This window comes from Hyla sarda, chromosome 7 (assembly GCF_029499605.1).
Source record: "Hyla sarda isolate aHylSar1 chromosome 7, aHylSar1.hap1, whole genome shotgun sequence".
Classification (NCBI taxonomy): Eukaryota; Metazoa; Chordata; class Amphibia; order Anura; family Hylidae; genus Hyla; species Hyla sarda.
The window spans coordinates 159,041,082-159,065,095 of NC_079195.1; the positions used below are offsets into that span (position 1 = coordinate 159,041,082).

The 24,014-nt window shown below is 42.5% G+C and overlaps 1 protein-coding gene across 1 annotated transcript in view; it reads right to left on the reverse strand.

Annotated features, from left to right (window-relative positions):
* The window catches only part of LOC130282653 (uncharacterized), a 170,276-nt gene that overhangs the window by 28,629 nt on the left and 117,633 nt on the right, over nt 1–24,014 (reverse strand). Inside the window, exon 6 of the mRNA XM_056531122.1 lies at nt 10,962–11,010. Coding sequence (XP_056387097.1) covers nt 10,962–11,010 — 49 coding nt within the window. The remainder of the gene's footprint in view (nt 1–10,961; nt 11,011–24,014) is intronic.

Below are 24,014 nucleotides of genomic sequence, written 5' to 3' on the forward strand. Positions count from 1 at the left end.
TAAAATCAAACCTATATAAGTAGGGTATCATTTTAACCGTATGGACCTACAGAATAATCATAAGGTGTAATTTTTACCGAAATATGCACTGCGTAGAAACGGAAGCCCCAAAAAGTTACAAAATGGCGTTTTTTCTTCGATTTTGTCGCACAATGATTTTTTTTCCGTTTCGCCGTGCATTTTTGGGTAAAATGACTAATGTCACTGCAAAGTAGAATTGGCGACGCAAAAAATAAGCCATAATATGGATTTTTAGGTGGAAAATTTAAAGGGTTATGATTTTTAAAAGGTAAGGAGGAAAAAACTAAAGTGGAAAAACCCGGAGTCCTTAAGGGGTTAAGGACCGAGGGCATATGGATACGCCCTGAGCATTTCGGGCCCCCGCCGCTAGCTGGAGCGGAGCTGGTGCCGGATGCCTGCTGAAATCGTTCAGCAGGCATCCCGGCATATCGCCCAGGGGGGTCATTATGTCCCCCCATGTCGGCGATTGCCGCAGATCGCTGGACAATTCAGTCCAGCGATCTGCGGTGGATTCCGGGTCAATCGGGTCTCCAGTCTCTGATGGCCCCGAACAGCCATAGCCAGCAGGGGTGAGGTGGCACTGGTGGCACTCACGATCGCCCTGATTCTTTGGCTGGTTTCCCGGCCAACCAATTAGAGCGCCTGCTGCGAGTGTCACTCCCGCAACCCGCTCCTCCCCTCTTCCGGAGGACGTGAGCCGGTGCGGGCAGAAGACCCCAATCCCCGTTGTCTCTGTTGGAGTCGGGGCCCCAGGAGCGACGGCGGCGGCGAGGGACTGACCTGTGTGGCGGCATCGTGGAGCAGCAGCAGGAGGTGAGTGACAGCCTCCTGCTGTTGCTTAGCAACAGCTCCCAGCATGCAAAAAGGGCATGCTGGGAGCTGTAGTTATGCAACAGCAGGAGGCAGACCACCACAACTCCCAGCATGCCCTTATGGGCATGCTGGGACTTGTAGTTTTGCAAAAGCTGGAGGCACATTTTTCTATGGAAAAGTGTACCTTCAGCTGTTGTATAACTACAACTCCCAGCTTGAACAATCAGCTAAAGTGCATGCTGGGAGTTGTAGTGGTGCATCTGGTGGTTGCATAACTACAACTCCCAGCATGCCCGTTGGCTGTCGGTGACTGCTGAGAGTTGTAGTTTTGCAACAGCTGAAGGCACACTGAGTTAAGTAGCAAACCAGTGTGTCTCCAGCTGTTGCCTAACTACAATCCCCAGCATCCCCAGCCAAAGTAGTATGCCTCCGGCAGTTGCATGACTACAAGACCCAGCATGCCCTTCCGCTGTCCGTACATGCTGGGGGTTGTAGCTTTTGCAACAGCTGAAGGCACACTGATTGCAAAACACTGAGTTTGTTACCAAACTCGGTGTTTCACAACCTGTGTGCCCCCAGCTGTTGCAAAACTACAACTCCCAGCATGCACTGATAGACCGTACATGCTGGGAGTTGTAGTTTTGCAACAGCTGGATGTTTCTCCCCCCCCCCCCCCAATGTGAACGTACAGAGTACACTCACATGGGCGGAGGATTACAGTAAGTATCTGGCTGCAAGTTTGAGCTGCGGCAAATTTTCTGCCGCAGCTCAAACTACCAGCGAGAAACTACTGTGAAACCCCGCCCGTGCGACTGTACCCTAAAAGCACTACACTACACTAACAAAAAATAAAATAAAAAGTAAAAAACACTACATATGCACATACCCCTACACAGCCCCCCTCCCCAATAAAAATGAAAAACGTCTGGTACGTCACTGTTTCCAAAACGGAGCCTCCAGCGGTTGCAAAACTACAACTCCCAGCATGCACTGATAGACCGTACATGCTGGGAGTTGTAGTTTTGCAACAGCTGGATGTCCCCCCCCCCCCCCCAATGTGAACGTACAGGGTACACTCACATGGGTGAAGGTTTACAGTAAGTATCCGGCTGCAAGTTTGAGCTGCAGCAAATTTTCTGCCGCAGCTCAAGCTGCCAGCGAGAAACTACTGTGAACCCCCCCCCGCCCGTGTGACTGTACCCTAAAAACACTACACTAACAAAAAATAAAATAAAAAGTAAAAAACACTACTTATACACATACCCCTACACAGCCCCCCTCCCCTCCCCAATAAAAATGAAAGCGTCTGGTACGCCACTGTTTCCAGAACGGAGCCTCCAGCTGTTGCAAAACAACTACTCCCAGTATTGCCAGATAGCCACTGACTGTCTAGGCATGCTGGGAGTTTTACAACAGCTGGAGGCACCCTGTTTGGGAATCACTGGCGTAGAATACCCCTATGTCCACCCCTATGCAAGTCCCTAATTTAAGCCTCAAATGCGCATGGCGCTCTCACTTTGGAGCCCTGCCGTATTTCAAGGCAACAGTTTAGGGCCACATATGGGGTATCGCCGTACTCGGGAGAAATTGTGTTACAAATTTTGGGGGGTATTTTCTGCTATTACCCTTTTTAAAAATGTAACATATTTGGGAAAACAAGCATTTTAGGTAAAAAAAAATAAAAAATAAATTACATATACAAAAGTCATGAAATACCTGTGGGGTATAAAGGTTCACTTAACCCCTTGTTACGTTCCCGAGGGGTCTAGTTTCCAAAATGGTATGCCATGTGTTTTTTTTTTTTTTTGCTGTCCTGGCACCATAGGGGCTTCCTAAATGCGGCATGCCCCCAGAGCAAAATTTGCTTTCAAAAAGCCAAATGTGACTCCTTCTCTTCTGAGACCTGTAGTGCGCCAGCAGAGCACTTTTCACCCCCATGTGGGGTGTTTTCTGAATCGGGAGAAATTGGGCTTCAAATTTTGGGGGATATTTTCTGCTATTACCCTTTTTAAAAATGTAAAAATTTTGGGAAACCAAGCATTTTAGGTAAAAAAAATTTTTTTTTACATATGCAAAAGTCGTGAAACACCAGTAGGGTATTAAGGTTGACATTACCCCTTGTTACGTTCCCCGATGGGTCTAGTTTCCAAAATGGTATGCCATGTGTTTTTTTTTTGCTGTTCTGGCACCATAGGGGCTTCCTAAATGCGGCATGCCCCCAGAGCAAAATTTGCTTTCAAAAAGCCAAATGTGACTCCTTCTCTTCTGAGACATGTAGTGCGCCAGCAGAGCAATTTTCACCCCCATATTGGGTGTTTTCTGAATCGGGAGAAATTGGGTTTCAAATTTTGGGGGGTATTTTCTGCTATTACCCCTTTAAAAAATGTAAATTTTTTGGGAAACCGAGCATTTTAGGTAAAAAAAAATAATTTTTTTTTTACATATGCAAAAGTCGTGAATCACCTGTGGGGTATTAAGGTTCACTTTACCCCTTGTTACGTTCCCTGAGAGGTCTAGTTTCCAAAATGGTATGCCATGTGTTTTTTTTTGCTGTCCTGGCACCATAGGGGCTTCCTAAAGGTGACATGCCCCCCAAAAACCATTTGTCGCTCCTTCCCTTCTGAGCCCTCTACTGTGCCCACTGAACAATTAACATAGACATATGAGGTATGTGCTTACTCGAGAGAAATTGGGTTTCAAATACAAGTAAAAATTTTCTCCTTTTTACCCCTTGCAAAAATTGGGTCTACAAGAAAATGCGAGTGTAAAAAATGAAGATTTTGAATTTTCTCCTTCACTTTGCTGCTATTCCTGTGAAACACCTAAAGGGTTAATACACTTACTGAATGTCATTTTGAATACTTTGGGGGTGTAGTTTTTATAATGGGGTCTTTTATGGGGTATTTCTAATATGAAGACCCTTCAAATCCACTTCAAAACTGAACTGGTCCCTGAAAAATAGTGAGTTTGAAAATTTTGTGAAAAATTTCAAAATTGCTGCTGAACTTTGAAGCCCTCTGGTGTCTTCCAAAAGTAAAAACTCATAAATTTTATGATGCAAACATAAAGTAGACATATTGTATATGTGAACCCCAACATTTTTTATTTTGAATATCCATTTTCCTTACAAGCAGAGAGCTTAAAAGTTAGAAAAATGCTAAATTTTCTTTTTTTTTTCATCAAATTTGGAGATTTTTCACCAAGAAAGAATGCAAGTTACCATAAAATTTTACCACTAAGTTAAAGTAGAATATGTCACGAAAAAACTATCTCGGAATCAGAATGATAATTAAAAGCATTCCAGAGTTATTAAGGTGTAAAATGGCCTGGTCCTTAAGGGGTTAATTTATTTATCAATGATATAGAAGATGGCACTAACAGCTCTGTTTCTATCTTTGCAGATGACAGCAAGCTTTGTAGCACGGTACAGTCTATAGAGGATGTGCATAAGTTACAAGATGACTTGGATAGACTAAGTGTCTGGGCATCCACTTGGCAAATGAGGTTCAATGTGGATAAATGTAAAGTTATGCATCTGGGTACTAATAACCTCCATGCGTCGTATGTCTTAGGGGGGATTAAACTGGCAGAGTCACTGGTAGAGAAGGATCTGGGTGTACTTGTAGATCACAGACTACAGAATAGCATGCAATGTCAGGCTGCTGCTTCCAAAGCCGGCAGGATATTGTCATGTATCAAAAGAGGCATGGACTCAAGGGACAGGGACATAATACTCCCCCTTTATAAATCATTGGTACGGCCTTACCTGGAATATGCTGTTCAGTTTTGGGCACCTGTCCATAAAAGGGACACTGCGGAGTTGGAAAGGGTGCAGAGACGCGCGACTAAACTAATATGGGGAATGGAACATCTTAGCTATGAGGAGCGATTAAAGGAGTTACAATTGTTTAGTCTTGAGAAGAGACGTTTAAGGGGGGATATGATAAACGTATATAAGTATATTAATGGCCCATACAAAAAATATGGAGAAAAACTGTTCCAGGTTAAACCCCCCCAAAGGACGAGGGGGCACTCCCTCCGTCTGGAGAAGAAAAAGTTTAGTCTCAAGGGGCGACACGCCTTCTTTACCATGAGAACTGTGAACTTATGGAACAGTCTACCTCAGGAACTGGTCACAGCAGGAACAATTAACAGCTTTAAAACAGGATTAGATACATTCCTGGAACAAAATAAGATTAATGCTTATGAAGAAATATAAAATATCATCCCTTCCCCAATATCGCGCCACACCCCTACCCCTTAATTCCCTGGTTGAACTTGATGGACATATGTCTTTTTTCGACCGTACTAACTAGGTAACTATGTAACTATGTAACTATAATCTAAAATATATACATAATACATTAAAAAAATGTTCTTTCAGCTACCGGGTCGGTGCTGTAGAAGTTTTTAGTATATTTGCTGGTAGAAGAGCACGGACTGCAGAGAGTGGGCCAGAAGTATAGTATATAGTATAGTATAGTAGAAGAGCACGGACTGCAGAGAGTGGGCCAGAAGTATAGTATATAGTATAGTATAGTAGAAGAGCACGGACTGCAGAGAGTGGGCCAGATGTATAGTATATAGTATAGTATAGTAGAAGAGCACGGACTGCAGAGAGTGGGCCAGAAGTATAGTATATAGTATAGTATAGTAGAAGAGCACGGACTGCAGAGAGTGGGCCAGAAGTATAGTATATAGTATAGTATAGTAGAAGAGCACGGACTGCAGAGAGTGGGCCAGAAGTATAGTATATAGTATAGTATAGTAGAAGAGCACGGACTGCAGAGAGTGGGCCAGAAGTATAGTATATAGTATAGTATAGTAGAAGAGCACGGACTGCAGAGAGTGGGCCAGAAGTATAGTATATAGTATAGTATAGTAGAAGAGCACGGACTGCAGAGAGTGGGCCAGAAGTATAGTATATAGTATAGTATAGTAGAAGAGCACGGACTGCAGAGAGTGGGCCATGTCCCGTGTATCAGAACAAAGGAAAAAAGAAAGTTGCCTCTTTCAAGGTGCTTGTAGTATTAAAACATCAAACCTTTAATCTGTATGCATTAAAAATAGAAAAAGGTGACATCAATCATAAAAGAGAAGCGAAACTCCAACACGTTTTGAGCAAAATGTCGCTCTTAATCACTGCTATATGTAGCCCAAAACACACTGGAGTTTCACTTTTCTTTTATGATGTCCACCTTTTTCTATTTATAATGCATACAGATTAAAGGTTTGATGGTTTAATACTACAAGCACCATTATCCTTGGAAGAGCTGGAGGAAACTTTCTTTTTTCTTTTGTTCTGATTCATAATATACATATATACATACGTCATACATGCATAACCTACACACATATATATATATATATATTATATATATATATAACATATATATATATATATATATATATATACACACACATACATACATAATGCATAAATACATACTATATGCATACAAATATCATACATATATAATACATACACACATCATACATGCATAACCTACACACACACACACACACATATATATATATATATATACACACACACATACATACATCATACATATATAATACATGCATACATCATACATATATAATACATACATAATACATATGCACACCACACATAATACATACACAAATCCATAATATATACATATACACATCATACATAAATACATCATACATACATAACATACAGTACATACATAACATATGTATATGGTATGTATGTACTGTATGTATTATATATGTATGATGTGTGCATGTGCATATTATGTATGTATGAATTATATATGTATAAAGTTTGTATTTATGCATTATACATCCATAATACACACCATACATACATAATACACACCATACATACATAATACACACATCATACATACATAATACACACCATACATACATATTACACACACCATACATACATAATACACACCATACATACATATTACACACATCATACATACATATTACACACCATACATACATATTACACACATCACACATACATAATACACACCATACATACATATTACACACACCATACATACATAATACACACATCATACATACATATTACACACACCGTACATACATATTACACACATCATACATAATACACATCATACATACATATTACACACATCATACATACATATTACACACATCATACATACATATTACACACATAATACATGCATATTACACACATCATACATGCATATTACACACATCATACATACATATTACACACATCATACATACATAATACACACATTATACATACATACATAATACACACATCATACATCCCACCCCCCTCCCGTCCTTGGTCTGTGCACTTTTCTTACCTGCGGCAGCCATGTTGGGGTCAGAGGCCGGGCACGTCCACTCCCATCTGATGCACACTTTGCACCATCGCCCACTTCTTCCTCATGCCGAGGAATGGACACTCAGCGCCGGAGGACAGGGGATAGAGCGGCCGGAGGACAGGGGGATAGAGCGGCCGGAGGACAGGGGATAGAGCGGCCGGAGGACGGGGGATAGAGCGGCCGGAGGACGGGGCATAGAGCGGCCGGAGGACGGGGGATAGAGCGGCCGGAGGACGGGGGATAGAGCGGCCGGAGGACGGGGGATAGAGCGGCCGGAGCCGCAAATTCCGCAAATTAAAAAAAAATGCATTTTTAAACATCCGGTGTGCCCTGAAAGTCTTTCAGGGCACACCGGATGTTTAAAAATGCATTTTATTTTTTTATTTGCGGCTCCGGCCGCTCTATCCCTGCTGCCTGCTGCCATGCATGATGGGGATGTAGTCCTGAACTGTGAGCCTACATTATGTAGGCTCACAGCTCAGGACTACATCCCTATCATGTATGATTGTGACTGTCGGGGATGTCCGGTGGGGCTGGGGTTTAGTAGGGAGAAGAAAAAAAAAAGTCCTGCAGCGGGCCGCGGCCGCAGTGATTAGGGTGTGCCTGTGCACACCCGGCACACCCCGTGCGCACGCCTATGGACCACTGTATATAGTACAATGTATTCAAAAAAGCACCTGTATGTCATGCCACATGTTAGATAATAGAAAAAGTCCCAGTATACAAAACATGAGAAAAAAGACACTAACATTGTAGTCTCGATCAGTAGATGTAATTGAGGTCATGCCAATAGTTCAGACCTAGCGGAAAGCGTGATTTCAATCTCAAAATCCAAAAGGCTTCACGCATTGCCAGTCTCCTCCTCTTAAAGGTTTAAAAACCCTCTCAATGCCCATGACAGATATGCATGAGCTGTCACCTTGGTGCATCTCTGCAATATGTTTGGATAATCCTGACATATTTTTAGTATTTGACATAGATGCATGTACATGTTCATAAATGCGGCATTTTAGTTTCCTAGTGGTGCTGCCTATATATTGCAGATGACATAGTTTACATACAGCAGAATATACCAGGTGTGTGGCATTACAATTTATGAATGAATTTATCTGATACTTTTGCTGTGTGTTGGATGATATAAAAGCATCAGATTTGTTCATCAATGGACATAGACTACAGAGGTTCACAGAACATTTGTAATTGCCCCTTGAGTGTAGCCAGGTAGGGCTTTTTTGGGGGGACAAAGCGGAAAAATCACTAGGGCACAATCTATTAGATAGTGTGCACCCTCTTTTTGCCACACAATGCCATCCTTCAAGATGTTCGCTAAAATTTCATTTTCATATAGTACAGGTAGGTGTTTTAATATCATATTCTTAATATCCACAAATTCAGTGCTAAAAGCTGTTGAGAAAACTAGAGGAGATGATTTTTTTAGATGTTATACCATTGGCATTATTAACTTGTAAGTAATGATGCTGAGATTTTGATCTAGCAATTGATTCTACACGATGTAATATTTGATGTGGGTATCCCCTTTTAGATAACCTTTGTTTGATGTCATGACATGTCTTGTTGAATGCATCCTCTGTGGTTGATGCGCGCCTCGCTTTAATGAGTTCCCCCACTGGAAGATTATTAACAACATGTTTTGGGTGACAGCTTTTATAATGTAATATATTGTTGCCTGAAGTAGGTTTCCTGTACAGTTGGGTGTGGATGGCATTACTTGTGGGATCACCTGTCAAACTGATGTCCAAGAAATTAATGGAGCGTCCTCCCCATTTTAAAGTAAATTTCAACCCTAGATCATTACAGTTAATATAATTAAAAAATGTATGGACTTCCTCCAGAGTCTTTTTCCACACAATCAATACATCATCTATGTATCGGCCATACCAGCTCACCGGATCAAGCAGTGAGCTGGTGGTCGAGAAAAGGCAGGTCTCCTCCCAAAAGGCCATATAAAGATTGGCCAATGTGGGGGAGAAGCTCGCCCCATCGGACAACCTGTTGTTTGTAGATAGAAGTCCTCATTAAAGCGAAAAAAATTATGTTTTAGAAGAAATTCAAGGACCTCAATGGCATAATAGATAAGCTCATCACTGTAAGTGCTTTATTTGTGGAGATGGTATTCCACGGCTATTAATGCCTTATCATGGGGGAATACAGGAATACAATGAAATGACATCACAGGATATAAAGGACCAATCAGATTGCCATTGTACACATGGTACAAATATCAAAGACATTCAAAACCTAAGTCTATACTGAATAAACGTAACAATGGAAATAACAGTCAGTACATGAAAAAAACAGTCAATTTCAGTTCATCTGATTTGGACACTACGGACAATTACACAGACTATACAGAAGATGATTCCTATGACCATGCTCACCGCCCCGTTCACACATCAACTTCAAAAAACGAGGAGCGCTATTCCAAAAAAGACACCAAAAACTAAAAAGCGACAACTATGAAGAATATAAAACGGACAGACAGAGAACAAGGAGGGGACACAGATGAGGAAGAAAACATCGAAAGAACAAGATTAAGCCAGAACAAAAAATCATAAATAACTCTGCATCCCCTGTCATAAATTTATCGGTGACCATCCTTACAACAGCGCAACTGTCACGATTCGGCTAGCTGGTTGTGGATCCTCTGTGTCAGCGAGGGATTGGCGTGGACCGTGCCGGTGGACCGGTTCTAAGATGCTACTGGTATTCACCAGAGCCCGCCGCAAAGCGGGATGGTCTTGCTGCGGCGGTAGCAACCAGGTCGTATCCACTAGCAACGGCTCAACCTCGCTGACTGCTGAGAAGGCATGGGACAGAAGGACTAGGCAGAGACAAGGTCAGACGTAGCAGAAGGTTGGGGCAGGCGGCAAGGTTCGTAGTCAATATGGCAATAGCAGGAGGTCAGGAACACAGTATGGATAAACACAGTAATAGCTTTCTCAAGGCACCAAGGCAACAAGATCCGGCATGGGAGTGCAGGGGAAGTGAGGTATAAGTAGGGCAAGGAATAGGTGCAAGCTAATCAAGGTGATTGGGCCAGGCACCATCATTGGTGCACTGGCCCTCTAAATCTCAGAGCGCTGGCGCGCACGCGCCCTAAAGAGCGGAGCCGCGCGCGCCAGAGCATGACAGCCGGGGACCGGGACAGGTAAGTGACCTGGGATGCGATTCGCGGGCGGGCGCGTTCCGCTATGCGAATCGCATCCCCTCCGGCCATGTCAGTGCAGCGCTCCCGGTCAGCGGGTCTGACCGGGGCGCTGCAGGGAGAGAAACGCCGCGAGCGCTTCGGGGAGGAGCAGGGACCCGGAGCGCTCGGCGTAACAGCAACTCAGTGTCCTTTCTAAAGGGTTGAATTTTGTTCCCAACCAAAAGTTTAATCTATATGAAACAATTAAAGATGTAAATCGCTTTGTCAGGGCCCTGACAGTAAAAAAAAACACTTCTTTTTATGGATGATTTGAGTGATATTCAATTCAATACCCGGCAGCCAGATTCCTCATCTGTAATTCAAATTCCTCCAAGTCCTCCAGCATCCTCGAATTCAGTGCTAAATTTCAGAGGACAAATTTATTTCCCCCTGAATATGTCATTCCAAGACTGTAGATGTACACTTGACCTGATGGAATTGGAGGATTCTGAACAAAATTTACAGGAAATTGATAATCCCCAAAAAAGTTTCCCTACATCTAATCCCACTTTTTATCCAGTTAACTCACGTACCCCCTCCATGGACATCTTTCAGCAACGGATCGAACAGGATTTACAGGATCTAGAAATTAAAACAAAAACAAAAGAATCCGTCATGGACAATTTGTCACAACAAGAACGTCTGGCTATAAAATATTTAAAAAGAGAACCCTAACATTATAATCGAAGATGCAGATAAAGTGGGCTCGGTGGTGATTCTGGACATTAAGCTATATGAGAAGCTGGTATTGTCTATGTTGGATGATCCATCCACATATAGAAAAATCCTTTCTGATCCAAGTCACATTATCCAGGTCAAACTGGGAAAACTGTTAATGGATGGAGTCACTCTGGGGATTCTTACTGAACAACAAAAAGCCTTCATGTGCCCTGCCTTTCCGACATGTCCTGATTTTCATGCCTTACCAAAGATCCATAAACAATGTTTCCCACCTCCATTACATCCAATTGTCGCGGGCATCGGATCACTGTTGGAAAGGCTGGGCACATGGGTTGATTCTATTTTACAACCTCTGGTTTACCGCACACCAGGGTATATCAAGGACACTAAATCAATGCTAAACGCAAAGGTTTTACCATGGCAATCTGATTGGTCCTTTATAACCTGTGATGTCATTTGATTGTATTCCTGTATTCCCCATGATAAGGCATTAATAGCCGTGGAATACCATCTCCACAAATAAAGCACTTACAGTGATGAGCTTATGTATTATGCCATTGAGATCCTTGAATGTCTTCTAAAACATAATTTTTTTCGCTTTAATAAGGACTTCTATCTACAAACAACAGTTTGTCCAATGGGGGCGAGCTTCTCCCCCACATTGGCCAATCTTTATATGGCCTTTTGGGGGGAGACCTGCCTTTTCTCGACCACCAGCTCACTGCTTGATGCGGTGAGCTGGTATGGCCGATACATAGATGATGTATTGATTGTGTGGAAACAGACTCCGGAGGAAACCCAAACATTTTTGAATGATATTAACTGTAATGATCTAGGGTTGAAATTTACTTTAGAATTGGGAGGACACTAATTAATTTCTTGGACATCAGTTTGACAGGTGATCCCATAAGTAATGCCATCCACACCCAACTGTACAGGAAACCTACTTCAGGCAACAATATATTACATTATAAAAGCTGTCACCCAAAACATGTTGTTAATAATCTTCCAGTGGGGGAACTCATTAGAGCGAGGCGCGCATCAACCACAGAGGATGCATTCAACAAGACACGTCATGACATCAAACAAAGATTATCTAAAAGGGGATACCCACATCAAATATTACATCGTACAGAATCAATTGCTAGATCAAAATCTCAGCATGATTACTTACAAGTTAATAATGCCAATGGTATAACATCTAAAAAATCATCTCCTCTAGTTTTCTCAACAGCTTTTAGCACTGAATTTGTGGATATTAAGAATATGATATTAAAACACCTACCTGTACTATATGAAAATGAAATTTTAACGAACATCTGGAAGGATGGCATTGTGTGGCAAAAAGAGGGTGCACACTATCTAATAGATTGTGCCCTAGTGATTTTTCCGCTTTGACCCCCAAAAAAAGCCCTACCTGGTTACACTCAAGGGGCAATTATAAATGTTCTGTGAACCTCTGTAGTCTATGTCCATTGATGAGTAAATCTAATGCTTTTATATCATCCAACACACAGCAAAAGTATTAGATAAATTCATTCATAAATTGTAACACCACACACCTGGTATATTCTGCTGTATGTAAACTATGTCATCTGTAATATATAGGCAGCACCACTAGGAAACTAAAATGCCGCATTTATGAACATGTACATGCATCTATGTCAAATACTAAAAATATGTCAGGATTATCCAAACATATTGCAGAGATGCACCAAGGTAACAGCTCATGCATATCTGTCATGGGCATTGAGAGGGTTTTTAAATCTTTAAGAGGAGGAGACTGGCAACGCAAGGTTCATATGCGTGAAGTCTTTTGGATTTTGAGATTGAAATCACGCTTTCCGCTAGGTCTGAACTATCGTCATGACCTCAATTACATCTACTGATCAAGACTACAAAGTTAGCCTCTTTTTTCTCATGTTTTGTATACTGGGATTTTTTCTATTATCTAACATGAGGCATGACATACAGGTGCTTTTTTGAGTACATTGTACTATATATATCATTACAGGTGGATAATCTGTTACTACTCCACAGTATAAATTAGTTACGGGTCTTTGTTCATAATGATTTTTTAAATACAATTATTATAACTTATAATGCAATATGTTATGAAGTCCCACATTGTCATAATTCTTACACTTACTTCTCTGCTCTTTGAGTAGATTGTAATATATACTCCATTTTCTACCCACAGACAAAACTTTTTGACATCATTTCAAAAAGTTTTTGGTCATTGTTCACACAGTTAAAAGTGCATTAATATGGCAGCCCGTTTGACTTTCCATTACTCGGTGGGAAGCTTTTGCCATTCATTTAATTGCAGCTGCACTGATACAAAGGCATGTGGGTGTGTCTGCCTGCACACAAAGTATCCACCAGTGTAGGGTAGTAGTCGCACTAAAATTTGTATAAACATAGATACTTGCCATGTGACTGGGATCCATTGCTGTTCACACTGTGATTACATATATACAATTGCTCAGACATATGGATACATCTTCTCCATAGTATTTTTACGATAGATATATCTAGTATGTGCTACATGATATGCAAAATTCTTTAATATTATATCATTACTATGTATTTGTTTATTATTTATTCAATGTAGCACTTTCTTTCACTACGTGCAGTTGAATTTAATCTATATAATATTGAGATATTTATGCATATGCTCAGCTCCTCTGCATAACATGCAGGGGATTTTAGTTTATATTGCGTACTTAATGTTATTAAACACCATTCACACGCATTTAGATCAATGTAATGTCGCACATGTATTCCAGTCATATACTCACTGTTGTATATTATATTATAATACAGGTCTGATGGCATACATGAACATTTACTGTTTGCCTTTGTTTATTATTCACACGATGCGATTTATTAGTGCGGTTATATTACCATTGGTTACATTATAAGATAATACTAAATCCTTCCTTTTTTTGCTAGTGGTTCCATTTATATGTCTTTTATAATATCTGAATTTTTGGTCTATATAACATTATGTTATTGATATACATCCATTGTTTGTTTTACATGTATATGATGGTCTCTTTCAAGTTAATATTATTTGTCTATCTGTATAGGGTTAACACATAGACGTTAGTTCAGTCCTCCCCTTTTTCTAATTACTGAACACCTGCTGTCAGTGGGCGTTCCCAACCTCCAGGCATGTGAATCTCTCATTTCTTACACAGTATATAAGGAGCTTAGATGTGGCTTTTTGATGTGCCATGACTAAGAACCATATGGTTCGAAACACGTCGGCATTTCATCTATGCTTTTAATTCTCACCATCTCATTGATCTTTAAAGGATGAAATACATTTTTTTGTGTTTTTATACCATTATTCTATATTTTTCAGGGGAGCTGGATTTCCTTTTCCTTCTTGGATTCTATTGCAACTGGCTACACGGCTTGACCTGCATCCATGCTCCTCCACCAAATACCCTTCCAGTGGCAACTTCTACAGGGCGGTGAGCTGGTCCATCTTTTCTTAATGAGGGAGAATGCCAAACTGGAGAAGCTTTGTTCCCTATGTCAGACAGACAATCTGCTAGCGGTGCATGTCATTTCCATGTCTTGGACATTCAGCCTGGCTTATGTCTTTCCTTTAGTTCCTATGATATCAGGGGTATTAAGAAAAATCAGACAGGATCAGGCATCAGTATTGGCCATCATACAATTCTGGCCCAAGATACCCTGATTTGCTCAATTCATGAGTCAAGGGACATACTGGACACATCCCCTCAGACAGAATCTGGTGTCTCAGGGGACACAAATCTGTCACAGCCTCAGGTGATAGACACACTTGCTCACTCGAGAAGTGAAGCAACAAATAAATCTTATGCTAGGATTAAAGAAATCTTCCAATCCTTTTAGAATTTGACAAAGGACTTTCTCCCAGTACTTTTAAAGGTTCAAATTTCTGCTCTTTCTGCCTCTTTACACAGGAGATGGCTTGGAGCTTCAGAGTTTAAAGCCTTCATAGGAGAAATCACTCGACTACAGCCTAAAAGATTAAGACCTGTCTCGCCCTGGGACTTATTGGTTTTAAAGAGGTTATCTGAACATCCATTTCAACCATTAGGGCAGATATAGAGATGAGGTTCCTCTCCCTAAAGGTCGGCAATAACAGCCAAAAGAGTAGCCAAACTCCAGACTCTTTCTTCGAAGGAGCCCTCAACTCTTTTCCTTTAAGACAAGGTGCTTCTAAGACCAACATTCTTACCAAAATGTGCTTCTTTTCAGAATGCCATTCAGTTCAATTACCTTACGAGCCCTTCCTCAAGATGAGGACGAGCACTTGAGGAACCTAAGCAGAAGAAGAAGCAGCACTCTTTCAGCACTTTAAGCATTTGGGTGCTACAAGTGAAGGGTCCCAGGGCCCAAAGTAAATGCAAACAAGAAAAATCACTGCAGCACTCATAGATGAAGAGAAAAAGAAATGTAGCTTTAGTCCATCACAGGCTGGCATGAGGTGGTATGGTATATATGTGAAAGCACATGATAAATTAGTGCATATTCAATTTAGGTGGATGCCAAGTGTATTACTACAACCTTAAATGGCATAATACTCATAACCAATAAAGTGTCAATATTTAGTGCACAGGTGAAACATTTATATTACCTACAGGGGGTGGTGCTGGATAACCCATAGCATAAACAAAAGCATAGACACCGATTGGTTCCATTACAGCAAAGACTAGGACCTACAGTGTACGTGTGTTAGGTAGGATGGTCAGCAAAGCTGCGCAACGGCACTACGGAGTTGAGTAGAAACGGCATCTTAAAAAGAATTGTCAAAGAAGGTTACCACATCAAATCAATTGGTGATATGATCATAATGTAAAGAGGTCACTATATAGGGACCTTTTTACAAAAGCAATGAGTGGGTCACATTCAGACCTGCATACAAGGGGAACTAGTGGGACGTGATCCCCAGACAGGATGGCAGAATCACAACACATATAGAATGTGTCATAGAGGGGTATAGTGGGGAAAAAACCCACAGGGTATGGCACAGGGAACCGCCACATGCTGCCATAGACAGGAGTACAGAGGTTCCTGAAACCAGTAAACCCCCATACATGCAAGTACACATACACTATGCTACAGAAAAGCAAACCATGGTGACTCTCAGGCAAGAGCATAAGACAAATTATGAAAAAAAACTGAATGAAAGAAAAAAAAAACATATGCATGATCCTATGTCCAGCTTCGCTGTGAGTTTAGGGGTTTTCAAAGAGAAAAGAAAATGTGTGTAAAGATGAAGTTGGGTTCCAGTTCCGTCTCAAAAGTAAACAAAAACAAGTGATTAAAATCACATCACATCAATCAAAATCACAGACAAAGTAAAGACTACCAGAAAAGTAGCAAAGAGATGATGTATTTAGACTTAAATGGGCACTGTCACCAAACTTTTTTTTTGATATGTTGTAGTACTTATGTACTACAACATATCTCTAATATAAACCTATTAATTTATTTTTCATTAACCCCTTAAGGACCAGGCCATTTTATACCTTAAGGACCGGAGCGTTTTTTGCAATTCTGACCACTGTCACTTTAAACATTAATAGCTCTGGAATACTTTTAGTTATCATTCTGATTCCGAGATTGTTTTTTCGTGACATATTCTACTTTAACTTAGTGGTAAAATTTTATGGTAACTTGCATCCTTTCTTGGTGAAAAATCCCAAAATTTGATGAAAAAAATTAAAATTTTGCATTTTTCTAACTTTGAAGCTCTCTGCTTGTAAGGAAAATGGATATTCAAAATATATATTTTTTGGGTTCACATATACAATATGTCTACTTTATGTTTGCATCATAAAATTTATGAGTTTTTACTTTTGGAAGACACCATAGGGCTTCAAAGTTCAGTAGCAATTTTGAAATTTTTCACAAAATTTTCAAACTCACTATTTTTCAGGGACCAGTTCAGTTTTGAAGTGGATTTGAAGGGTCTTCATATTAGAAATACCCCATAAAAGACCCCATTATAAAAACTACACCCCCTAAAGTATTCAAAAAAACATTCAGTAAGTGTATTAACCCTTTAGGTGTTTCACAGGAATAGCAGCAAAGTGAAGGAGAAAATTCAAAATCTTCATTTTTTACACTCGCATGTTCTTGTAGACCCAATTTTTGAATTTTTGCAAGGGATAAAAAGGAGAACATTTTTACTTGTATTTGAAACCCAATTTCTCTCGAGTAAGCACATACCTCATATGTCTATGTTAATTGTTCGGCGGGCGCAGTAGAGGGCTCAGAAGGGAAGGAGCGACAAATGGTTTTTGGGGGGCATGCCGCATTTAGGAAGCCCCTATGGTGCCAGGACAGCAAAAAAAAACACATGGCATACCATTTTGGAAACTAGATCCCTCAGGGAACGTAACAAGGGGTAAAGTGAACCTTAATACCCTACAGGTGATTCACGACTTTTGCATATGTAAAAAAAATATATATTTTTTTTATCTAAAATGCTTGGTTTCCCAAAAATTTTACATTTTTAAAAAGGGTAATAGCAGAAAATACCCCCCAAAATTTGAAGCCCAATTTCTCCCGATACAGAAAACACCTCGCATGGGGGTGAAAAGTGCTCTGCTGGTGCACTACAGGTCTCAGAAGAGAAGGAGTCACATTTGGCTTTTTGAAAGCAAATTTTGCTCTGGGGGCATGCCGCATTTAGGAAGCCCCTATGGTGCCAGAACAGCAAAAAAAAAACACATGTCATACCATTTTGGAAACTAGACCCCTTGGGGAACGTAACAAGGGGTAATGTGAACCTTAATACCCTACAGGTGTTTCACGACTTTTGCATATGTAAAAAAATATATATTTTTTTTACCTAAAATGCTTGGTTTCCCAAAATTTTTACAATTTTAAAAAGGGTAATAGCAGAAAATACCCCCCAAAATTTGAAGCCCAATTTCTCCCGATTCAGAAAACACCCCATATGGGTGTGAAAAGTGCTCTGCTGGCGCACTACAGGTCTCAGAAGAGAAGGAGTCACATTTGGCTTTTTGAAAGCGAATTTTGCTCTGGGGGCATGCCGCATTTAGGAAGCCCCTATGGTGCCAGGACAGCAAAAAAAAAACACATGGCATACCATTTTGGAAATTAGACCCCTCGGGGAACGTAACAAGGGTTAATTTGAACCTTAATACCCTACAGGTGTTTCACGACTTTTGCATATGTAAAAAAATATATATTTTTTTTACCTAAAATGCTTGTTTTCCCAAAAATTTTACATTTTTTAAAAGGGTAATAGCAGAAAATACCCACCAAAATTTGAAGCCCAATTTCTCCCGAGTACGGCGATACCCCATATGTGGCCCTAAACTGTTTCCTTGAAATACGACAGGGCTCCAAAGTGAGAGCGCCATGCGCATTTGAGGCCTAAATTAGGGACTTGCATAGGGGTGGACATAGGGGTATTCTACGCCAGTGATTCCCAAACAGGGTGCCTCCAGCTGTTGTAAAACTCCCAGCATGCCTGGACAGTCAACGGCTATCTGGCAATACTGGGAGTAGTTGTTTTGCAACAGCTGGAGGCTCCGTTTTGGAAACAGTGGCGTACCAGACGTTTTTCATTTTCATTGGGGAGGGGGGTTGTATAGGGGTATGTGTATATGTAGTGTTTTTTACTTTTTATTTTGTGTTAGTGTAGTGTAGTGTTTTTAGGGTACAGTCGCACGGGCGGGGGTTCACAGTAGTTTCTCGCTGGCAGTTTGAGCTACGGCAGAAAATTTGACGCAGCTCAAACTTGCAGCCGGATACTTACTGTAATCCTCCGCCCATGTGAGTGTACCCTGTGCGTTCACATTGGGGGAGGGAACATCCAGCTGTTGCAAAACTACAACTCCCAGCATGTACGGTCTATCAGTGCATGCTGGGAGTTGTAGTTTTGCAACCGCTGGAGGCTCCGTTTTGGAAACAGTGGCGTACCAGACGTTTTTCATTTTTATTGGGGAGGGGAGGGGGGCTGTGTAGGGGTATGTGTATATGTAGTGTTTTTTACTTTTTATTTTATTGTGTGTTAGTGTAGTGTAGTGTTTTTAGGGTACAGTCACACGGGCGGGGGGTTCACAGTAGTTTCTCGCTGGCAGTTTGAGCTGCGGCAGAAATTTTGCCGCACCTCAAACTTGCAGCCGGATACTAACTGTAATCCTCCGCCCATGTGAGTGTACCCTGTACGTTCACATTGGGGGGGGGGGGGGGAACATCCAGCTGTTGCAAAACTACAACTCCCAGCATGTACGGTCTATCAGTGCATGCTGGGAGTTGTAGTTTTGCAACAGCTGGAGGCACACTAGTTGTGAAACACCGAGTTTGGTAACAAACTCAGTGTTTTGCAACCAGTGTGCCTTCAGCTGTTGCAAAAGCTACAACCCCCAGCATGTACGGACAGCGGAAGGGCATGCTGGGTGTTGTAGTTATGCAACAGCTGGAGGCATACTACTTTGGCTGGGGATGCTGGGGATTGTAGTTATGCAACAGCTGGAGACACACTGGTTTACTACTTAACTCAGTTTGCCTTCAGCTGTTGCAAAACTACAACTCTCAGCAGTCACCGACAGCCAACGGGCATGCTGGGAGTTGTAGTTATGCAACCACCAGATGCACCACTACAACTCCCAGCATGCACTTTAGCTGATTGTGCAAGCTGGGAGTTGTAGTTACACAACAGCTGAAGGTACACTTTTCCATAGAAAGAATGTGCCTCCAGCTGTTGCAAAACTACAAGTCCCAGCATGCCCATAAGGGCATGCTGGGAGTTGTGGTGGTCTGCCTCCTGCTGTTGCATAACTACAGCTCCCAGCATGCCCTTTTTGCATGCTGGGAGCTGTTGCTAAGCAACAGCAGGAGGCTGTCACTCACCTCCAACGATCCTCGCCGCACAGGTCAGTCCCTCGTCGTCTCCGCCGCCGCCGCTGCTCCTGGGGCCCCGATCCCAACAGGGGCGCCGGGGATCGGGGTCCCCAGCACCCGGGGTGCACGTCCCGCACCCGCTCACGTCCTCCGGAAGAGGGGCGGAGCGGGTTGCGGGAGTGACACCCGCAGCAGGCGCCCTGATTGGTCGGCCGGTAATCCGGCCGACGAATCAGGGCGATCGTGAGGTGACACCAGTGCCACCTCACCCCTGCTGGCTCTGGCTGATCGGGGCCGTCTCTGACGGCCCCGATCAGCCAATAATTCCGGGTCACCAGGCCACTGGAGACCCGATTGACCCGGAATCCGCCGCAGATCGCTGGACTGAATTATCCAGCGATCTGCGGCCATCGCCGACATGGGGGGTCATAATGACCCCCCTGGGCGATATGCCCCGATGCCTGCTGAACGATTTCAGCAGGCATCGGGGACCGGCTCCGCTCCAGATGGTTGCGGGGGGCCGGTAAAACACATGACGTTCTCATACGTCATGTGTCCTTAAGGACTCGGAAATGGAGACGTATGAGAACGTCATGTGTCCTTAAGGGGTTAAAATAGTTTATTTTACTGTTGAAAACCGGCCACTAGGGGTCTCCCTCCTAGTGGCCGGCTGCAGGCTGTCGTGACGTCATGCCTGAATTCGGACTGATGCTGGCCAGGCATCAGTCCTAATTCATTCTGCCTGCGCTCGCTCCCTGCCTGTCAATCAGACAGGGGGGAGTGAGTGCTGAGAGCGTATTGGCTCCCTGGCTTGACATGCCAGCCCTGCCTCCCAGCATCTGCACGCCGCCGCTCTGCACTAGGGGTATGGGGGGGAGGGGTTCGGGGGAGCGCCGCCACCGCTGCTTGACACGCCAGCCCCGCCTCCCAGCATCTACACGCCGCCGCTCTGCACTAGAGGTATGGGGGGGGGGGAGCGCCACCGCTGCTGCTCTGCACAAAGTTATTGTTTTCACCACAGGGTGCCTCCAGCTGTTTCACCACTACAACTCCCAGCATGCCCTGACAGCCAGTAGATGGTGGGAGCTAAACTTTAATGAAGGATAAAAAAAATCAGCATTGAGACCCTTCGGTCTCAAAGTCTCAAGTTTATGAATCCACATTAATTTACGGCACAGAAACAGAGTAGTGCAGTCCTCACCCATCCCCATCTTTGGGGGCAGAACATGATCCATGAGGGTAAATTTGAGGTTGCGTTTGCAATGTCTGGCATACACTAAATGCTTACACACCGGCAGATCCATTCTAGTCTTTTGTAGGGTGTAATGATGTTGGTTGAAGCGAACCTTGAATTAACCAGTTGTCTCCCCCACATACAATAATTTGCAAGAACATGAGAGGACAAACCACAAAGCTAGATGTGCAAATGAGCTAATGTTTAATGTAGTACTGTTTGCCTGTCGTAGGGTGAACAAAGAGAGGACCCTTTATCATCCTAGGACAATACAGTTACAACATGGGAATGAACATTTGTTTTGTACAGAAAGATATCCCTATAATGAAGATGGTTTGTTAGAAGCATCCCTGCGATGTTAAGGAGAATTTAAAAAAAACTGATTATCATTAAAAACTACTCTTTTGTGGCCTGCTTAATCGCACATGGGCTAATATTGTGATTTAATTGCTTTTGTAATTAGTCAATCAGTTTTAAAATAAATAGATAGGTAGGTAGATTTAAAAGATAGATTCAGCAGCTTTCGGGAGTGGGGCTCCTCCAAGGAGACTTAACAGAATGGGTGAAAGCAAAATAAAGGTAAGGTCTACAAACAGATACCATAGGATACAAAAATTTAAGTTGAATGCTGCACTCAAATATTGGTAACATTTTATTCCATCATAATGGGAATAGTGATGTTTCAGCTCACTCCAGAGTCAGACTGATTAATTTTTATATTTGAATTCTTTGCAAAACTTCTCTCGTATTTTTTAATCCTTCCCACCAGGTGCAACCACTGTTGCATTCTTTGTGCAAGCAGGTCAAACCATTGCTTCAGAATCAAATACTTAACTAGCTGGAACAGGTTTGCTAGGGAAGCCCGAGGCTTTACTTTGTCCTTGGCCTCTTCACTGGCTCTGTAATTTCTTAAAGGAAATTTGTCACCAGTGTCACCCGCACTAGCTTGTCGGTACCAACAGAGTGCAGGTGACACTGATGACAACTGTACTTACCTTGTCCTGTTCTGTGCCGGGGATCTCCAGTAATCTTCTCCGTTAAGTTTCAGCTCCGGGCCCGGCTTGGGGCATGGGCGGAGCTTAGTGACGTCACTGCTGCCGGACACAGCAGAGAGCAGCAGCGACTTGGGGCATTGGCAGAGCTTGGTGACGTCACCGCTCTATGCTGGGTTCCACTGCTAGAGAACAGCAGCAGTGACATCACTAAATCCGCCCGTGCCCCAAGCAGGGCCCGGAGCTGAAGCTTAACGGAGAAGATTACCGGCGATCTCCGGCATGGAACAGGACAAGGTAAGTACCATTGTCATCAGTGTCACCTGCACTATCTGTCGGTACCGACAGGTTAGTGCAGGTGACACTGGTGACAGATTTTCTTTAAGGTTGCCTTTGGCAGCCCTTAGCAATTGAGCACAGATTACATGGATCAATGTAATGCAATATAATTTCATTGATCTGTTAGCCATCTAAAGAGGGCTTATGATATGCCCCTAGGGGAGCCCAAGAAGTGTGTAAAAAATAAAATAAAAAGTAAAACAAATATTTTTAAAGAGGAAGGATGAACCAGCGTGGAAATTGCAGAAAGTCCCTTTATTGTTGTAAAAACTAAACACAGGTACAGAAATGCATAATGACGCGTTTCAGACCTCTTCCACACATTATGTCTACAAAAATAAAAATAAGAGCAAGAATTCGGTGGTATTTAGCACCCAATATAGTAATCTTCTCCGTTAAGTTTCAGCTCCGGGCCCGGCTTGGGGCATGGGCGGAGCTTAGTGACGTCACTGCTGCCGGACACAGCAGAGAGCAGCAGCGACTTGGGGCATTGGCAGAGCTTGGTGACGTCACCGCTCTATGCTGGGTCCCACTGCTAGAGAACAGCAGCAGTGACATCACTAAATCCGCCCGTGCCCCAAGCAGGGCCCGGAGCTGAAGCTTAACGGAGAAGATTACCGGCGATCTCCGGCATGGAACAGGACAAGGTAAGTACCATTGTCATCAGTGTCACCTGCACTATCTGTCGGTACCGACAGGTTAGTGCAGGTGACACTGGTGACAGATTTTCTTTAAGGTTGCCTTTGGCAGCCCTTAGCAATTGAGCACAGATTACATGGATCAATGTAATGCAATATAATTTCATTGATCTGTTAGCCATCTAAAGAGGGCTTATGATATGCCCCTAGGGGAGCCCAAGAAGTGTGTAAAAAATAAAATAAAAAGTAAAACAAATATTTTTAAAGAGGAAGGATGAACCAGCGTGGAAATTGCAGAAAGTCCCTTTATTGTTGTAAAAACTAAACACAGGTACAGAAATGCATAATGACGCGTTTCAGACCTCTTCCACACATTATGTCTACAAAAATAAAAATAAGAGCAAGAATTCGGTGGTATTTAGCACCCAATATAGTGTGGAATTTGGGGATATATGCAAGATAATTCACAAGTACATGCCTCTGATATCAACTGATCCTGCATTTGCAGCCCCCATATCACTGGGATACAAATGCGTGGCTAAGTGTGCTCCCACGCTGGGTCAATTGTTATCCCCAAGTTTAGCATGTAGCACAGACAAACCTGCTCCATCTTGGCTACGACACTATGGTACGTTTAAATGTGGTCACTCTATATGTATCTGTTGTTCCAAGATCAAAGTAGGCAATAATGTCACTTCATTTGTCACTGGAAAGACCTATCCCACTAAACAGTACATTAACTGTACTGTAGTATATTTAATCTCATGCATGGAGTGCAGATTACATTACGTAGGGTGTACCACTACACCACTGAAGGTC